Raw genomic sequence first — 6,527 nt, 5'->3', positions numbered from 1 at the left:
TTATTATTCATAAATGAACAGGGTCTGGTTTTTAAAGGTCACTTTCGTATATTCTTCAACATTCTTTAATTATATCAAATACTTAATCGAATTTGTTACCAATTTATAAGTCAGCAATACACTGTAAATTGGACTTTGATAATCAGTGTTAGTTCATGTTATAAAATGTCATTTATAAAATGTTCTATTACAAATAGAGCTAAATTGTTACTTACTATAATTTGAACACAATTGATATCGCTGTATCAATGCAATGTCGGCTTTGCATCGGCCTATAAGTACAAATGTTCAGGTTATAATTGTCTTGAAAGGATCATCCATCATTTTAAAGGTACGTTAGCTTTAAACTCCGGACAAATCAAACTATTTTTCGAAACACTTTTTGGAAATATATCTTTATCAGCATGGGCTCTGAATTCTTTAAAAAAAACATTTTTTTCTGTCTTATTAAAGCTAAAATATATTTTGGATTATTTTACATGTGTACATGTAGGCTGCCATAATTTATATATTATAGGATTGTTTCCAAATACAGAGGGTAGAAACCTCATATTTGTTCAAAAAATTACCAGAATTTAACAATCGCCTTTAATTTGACGTATTCGGATGAGCGTTTCAATTACATTTTCGTAATGGGGAAAACGCATTATTATTGTTTTCTTAGGTATTCAATATATAATGAAGGAATGTTAAGCAATTTTAATCATTTTATATGAGTTGAATATTTACTGCAAAATAACGATGAAAGTGAATTAAATTAACTTTACATGGCTGATCACATATAAGAAGCCGGCCATTTTAAATTTTAAAAATTTTATTTATTTTTTTTCAATATCTTTCTGTGGTAAATGATTCGTTTTATTTCATATTTGAATAAAAAGAGAGTTTCTGCATATATTTACCAAGATATTTATATGAATTAAAGTCACTTTTTACGATATCGTAATAGCGAGCGCAGCTTGCCGGCGCGAAGCGAGCTCTACCGGCAAGGCGTGTGTGAATAGAAAATTGGGACTATTTGCACATTCATTCAACGGATTTTCTTGGCGTCAGTAAATCGGACCAGTAATGCCTTGTTTTAATCGTCCCAGTAGTTCCCTGTAATTATGGTTTCCGATTTCACACTCTCACGAGAACAAGATAAAAGACTACGTACATGCATTGAAACAACGCCAATTTCCGGAGTTATCGTTCTTTCGAGTGACGTCACAATTGATTTCTTACACATTGATCCGACAGAATTTTTCGGAGTCAGTAAATTTCGACCCACAATGCAATTCCTCAATGTCGCCCGATCTCACTAGACTGGATACCATCTCGCGAGAATCAAAGTAAAACTTTTGAGAAACAGATAAATTGTTTAATTTCCAGAACATCATGCTTTTTAAGTAAACCAAACAGTATTTTTCGCGTAGTTTTTTCTAGTGTGTTTTCAAAGAGACAGACTACACTTGACTGACGTGAACTTTGACGTCACAATAAGGGGAAACTACTCTAAGTAGTTATTGTAAATCTGCTGAAATATAAATACCAAAATCTTCTCAAAATCTTGCAGAGCTAACGAATCGGGACATTTCTTCAGAGATAGGAAACAGCTGTAACTTGCTCTCATTTGGATAAATGCTCACAATTATTTTATTCACTATATTTACGGTAATTTCCAGGAACGTTTTTAAAATGGGGCGTGGCAACATCATTCAAAAAATCTTTATAAGCAAAAAGAAAAATAAAATTCTCAAAATCAGGAAAATTCTAATCGAGGTGGGGAATGGGGAGTGCGTGGTATGCCTTTAGCTCTTTAGCTGCTCAAAAGTGTCTTTATATTCACTGCTATTTACGATAATACATGCTCCCGGGGGATCCATTTTCCTTATGTGATCAACAAATTTTTTATACGTAAATTTGATTTTTTTTAAAACCGGGGGAGGGGGGAATCTGTGATGAGTCAATTTTTATTTGTAAGTTTAATAAAAATGTCTGGTGCAAGAAAAGAGGAAATAAACTGCAATGTACATTATGTTAAAATCTTTATTATTCAACATTTTATTTGAGATAAATTCTATATTGGCGTGCGACCAGTATATAAACAATCTGATTAAAATCAGATCCTTGATCCGTTCCGACAAATTCTGATGCCGCTACACTTTTGTTAGCGACTGTCAGAATTTCGGAGCGTTACAAAGATCTGATTTTGAAAATGTACTGGAAAAATAGGTATATTTATTTTATTTTGCATTCAAATTCATTTACTTTACGTCACTACTTTTATTTTTATTGATTTATCATAATTCATTTTGATCACCTGCTGCGCTCGCCCCAACGGTCGCACCGTAAAACATATTAAAAACATGCGCTGCCCATAGACTTCAATGTCAAAATGTGCGACTGAATTTGGACTATAATCAAAAGTTTGAAAAATTCCATCTGTGGGGTATTTTTATTTGATAACACCTTCAAAATGATACCATGATTCAAACTATCTGACCATTCATTTACAATGTACAACATATGGTTGTTATACATTGAATACATGTACCTTAACCGCGAACGTTTGCTGTTTATGGGTTAGAAGTCCTTTAGAAAAAGATACAACTCATTGTATTTATGAACAATTTAAAACTAAACTTTTGAAATATTATTAATTTTAAAAAGTACGGTGGCAACCTCAATACTCAATCGTTGAAAATCTGAAACAAATGATTAAAATTTAGAATTGCTTGATAAAAAAGGAACGGATAAGCTATATTTTTATATTTAATTAACATTAAATTATTTTAAGTTTGGGATAAAAAATTTAATATTCGAAGTTTGATTTAGAAACCCTACTTTTTCAGTTACTTGCTGTCAAATTATAAATAAAATAGTATTCTTTCAAGCAAAAATAAAATTGCTCTCCCTGTTAACATGGTGGACTCAGTTAAAAAGTGATGTTTTAATTAATAAACAATAATCAAGGAATGAACCATATATTAAAGCACCCAACCTTCCGCAAGAGAATATAAAATGGGGCGGATTTCATTATTACAGATTCTATTTTATCTGTCTTTACTTCCCTAAAGAGAGTACAGAGCACTGATTACTTAGCGTAGAACAGAAACCACCGTTTTAGGACTAGCAAACATCCAGTTCATTTTTGTTTATCCCGGTTCACGTTTCTACTTGATTAACGCATGCGTAACACGGATGTTTGTTTTATAATAGAAACCCTTGAAAGTCAATAAAAAAATTTCAACTGATAATATTTATATTTTTCTGCACGTTTCGACTTAAATAACGCATGCTTAATCCTGATGTTTGTTTTAATCGAAACCTAGAGTCAAAATAAAAAAAATTAACTCATCATAATATTTTTTTTTTGGGGGGGGGGGTTTAATCAGTTCATAAGGTCTTATATGATATTCCATATTTTTTAACAAAGACATGCATTTTCCCCTTCTATTTATAGATGCTGAAACTTCTGGTACTCCTTAGTGCTGTTCTCGTGGTGTGTAGTGCCCAGAGCTGTACAAACTGTCAGATTGATGGGCGTACATACAGAGGCGGTAGTAATTTCCGGTTCGACAGAGGATGCTATCGTTTCTCCTGTTATTGCAACTGCGATGGATCTTGGAATTGCCCGGGCAGAGTAACTACTAACAAATGTACAGGAGGCGGCAACCAAAATGCAAGCGCTTGTGGAAACTGCCAGATTGATGGACGTACATACAGAGGCGGTAGTAATTTCCAGTTGGGCAGAGGAGGCAATCGTTTCTCCTGTGAGTGCAACTGCGAGGGATCTTACTATTGCCGTTTAACTACTAACAAATCCACAGGAGGCGGCAACCAAAATGCAGGCGCTTGTGGAAACTGCCAGATTGATGGACGTACATACAGAGGCGGTAGTAATTTCCAGTTGGGCAGAGGAGGCAATCGTTTCTCCTGTGAGTGCAACTGCGAGGGATCTTACTATTGCCGTTTAACTACTAACAAATCCACAGGAGGCGGCAACCAAAATGCAGGCGCTTGTGGAAACTGCCAGATTGATGGACGTACATACAGAGGCGGTAGTAATTTCCAGTTGGGCAAAGGAGGCAATCGTTTCTCCTGTGAGTGCAACTGCGAGGGATCTTACTATTGCCGTTTAACTACTAACAAATCCACAGGAGGCGGCAACCAAAATGCAGGCGCTTGTGGAAACTGCCAGATTGATGGACGTACATACAGAGGCGGTAGTAATTTCCAGTTGGGCAGAGAAGGCAATCGTTTCTCCTGTAAGTGCAACTGCGAGGGATCTTACTATTGCCGTTTAACTACTAACAAATCCACCGGAGGCGGCAACCAAAATGCAGGCGCTTGTGGAAACTGCCAGATTGATGGACGTACATACAAAGGCGGTAGTAATTTCCAGTTGGGCAGAGGAGGCAATCGTTTCTCCTGTGAGTGCAACTGCGAGGGATCTTACTATTGCCGTTTAACTACAAACAAATCCACAGGAGGCGGCAACCAAAATGCAGGCGCTTGTGGAAACTGCCAGATTGATGGACGTACATACAGAGGCGGTAGTAATTTCCGGTTCGACAGAGAATGCTATCGTTTCTCCTGTTTTTGCAACTGCGATGGATCTTGGAATTGCCCGGGCAGAGTAACTACTAACAAATATACAGGAGGCGGCAACCAAAATGCAGGCGCTTGTGGAAACTGCCAGATTGATGGACGTACATACAGAGGCAGTAGTAATTTCCAGTTGGGCAGAGGAGGCAATCGTTTCTCCTGTGAGTGCAACTGCGAGGGATCTTACTATTGCCGTTTAACTACTAACAAATCCACCGGAGGCGGCAACCAAAATGCAGGCGCTTGTGGAAACTGCCAGATTGATGGACGTACATACAGAGGCGGTAGTAATTTCCGGTTGGGCAGAGGATGCTATCGTTTCTCCTGTTATTGCAACTGCGATGGATCTTGGAATTGCCCGGGCAGAGTAACTACTAACAAGTGTACAGGAGGCGGCAACCAAAATGCAGGCGCTTGTGGAAACTGCCAGATTGATGGACGTACATACAGAGGCGGTAGTAATTTCCAGTTGCGCAGAGGAGGCAATCGTTTCTCCTGTGTGTGCAACTGCGAGGGATCTTACTATTGCCGTTTAACTACTAACAAATCCACAGGAGGCGGCAACCAAAATGCAGGCGCTTGTGGAAACTGCCAGATTGATGGACGTACATACCGAGGCGGTAGTAATTTCCAGTTGAGCAGAGAAGGCAATCGTTTCTCCTGTAAGTGCAACTGCGAGGGATCTTACTATTGCCGTTTAACTACTAACAAATCCACAGGAGGCGGCAACCAAAATGCAGGCGCTTGTGGAAACTGCCAGATTGATGGACGTACATACAGAGGCGGTAGTAATTTCCAGTTGGGCAGAGGAGGCAATCGTTTCTCCTGTGAGTGCAACTGCGAGGGATCTTACTATTGCCGTTTAACTACTAACAAATCCACAGGAGGCGGCAACCAAAATGCAGGCGCTTGTGGAAACTGCCAGATTGATGGACGTACATACAGAGGCGGTAGTAATTTCCAGTTGGGCAGAGAAGGCAATCGTTTCTCCTGTGAGTGCAACTGCGAGGGATCTTACTATTGCCGTTTAACTACTAACAAATCCACAGGAGGCGGCAACCAAAATGCAGGCGCTTGTGGAAACTGCCAGATTGATGGACGTACATACAGAGGCGGTAGTAATTTCCAGTTGGGCAGAGAAGGCAATCGTTTCTCCTGTAAGTGCAACTGCGAGGGATCTTACTATTGCCGTTTAACTACTAACAAATCCACAGGAGGCGGCAACCAAAATGCAGGCGCTTGTGGAAACTGCCAGATTGATGGACGTACATACAGAGGCGGTAGTAATTTCCAGTTGGGCAGAGGAGGCAATCGTTTCTCCTGTGAGTGCAACTGCGAGGGATTTTACTATTGCCGTTTAACTACTAACAAATCCACAGGAGGCGGCAACCAAAATGCAGGCGCTTGTGGAAACTGCCAGATTGATGGACGTACATACAGAGGCGGTAGTAATTTCCAGTTGGGCAGAGAAGGCAATCGTTTCTCCTGTAAGTGCAACTGCAAGGGATCTTACTATTGCCGTTTAACTACTAACAAATCCACAGGAGGCGGCAACTAAAATGCAGGCGCTTGTGGAAACTGCCAGATTGATGGACGTACATACAGAGGCGGTAGTAATTTCCGGTTCGACAGAGGATGCTATCGTTTCTCCTGTTATTGCAACTGCAATGGATCTTGGAATTGCCCGGGCAGAGTAACTACTAACAAATGTACAGGAGGCGGCAACCAAAATGCAGGCGCTTGTGGAAACTGCCAGATTGATGGACGTACATACAGAGGCGGTAGTAATTTCCAGTTGGGCAGAGGAGGCAATCGTTTCTCCTGTGAGTGCAACTGCGAGGGATCTTACTATTGCCGTTTAACTACTAACAAATCCACCGGAGGCGGCAACCAAAATGCAGGCGCTTGTGGAAACTGCCAGATGGATGGACGTACAT

The 6,527-nt window shown here is 39.6% G+C and overlaps 1 protein-coding gene across 1 annotated transcript; it reads left to right on the top strand.

Annotated features, from left to right (window-relative positions):
- Positions 1-3,435: 3,435 nt before the first annotated feature.
- On the top strand, positions 3,436-6,148 carry LOC136270975 (kielin/chordin-like protein). Its single transcript, XM_066070024.1, has one exon. It carries the CDS (start codon positions 3,446-3,448, stop codon positions 6,146-6,148), a length of 2,703 nt encoding a protein of 900 aa, XP_065926096.1. The 5' UTR covers positions 3,436-3,445.
- Positions 6,149-6,527: the final 379 nt, after the last annotated feature.

The sequence above is a fragment of the Magallana gigas genome, chromosome 8 (assembly GCF_963853765.1).
Source record: "Magallana gigas chromosome 8, xbMagGiga1.1, whole genome shotgun sequence".
NCBI classification, from domain to species: Eukaryota; Metazoa; Mollusca; class Bivalvia; order Ostreida; family Ostreidae; genus Magallana; species Magallana gigas.
Note: the sequence above shows the minus strand (reverse complement) of the source record. Positions and strands in the feature narration are given on the sequence as shown.

What these genes read in the sequence shown, in the direction of transcription:
- LOC136270975 (XM_066070024.1), top strand. Translation starts at nt 3,446, where the DNA reads ATGCTGAAACTTCTGGTACTCCTTAGTGCTGTTCTCGTGGTGTGTAGT.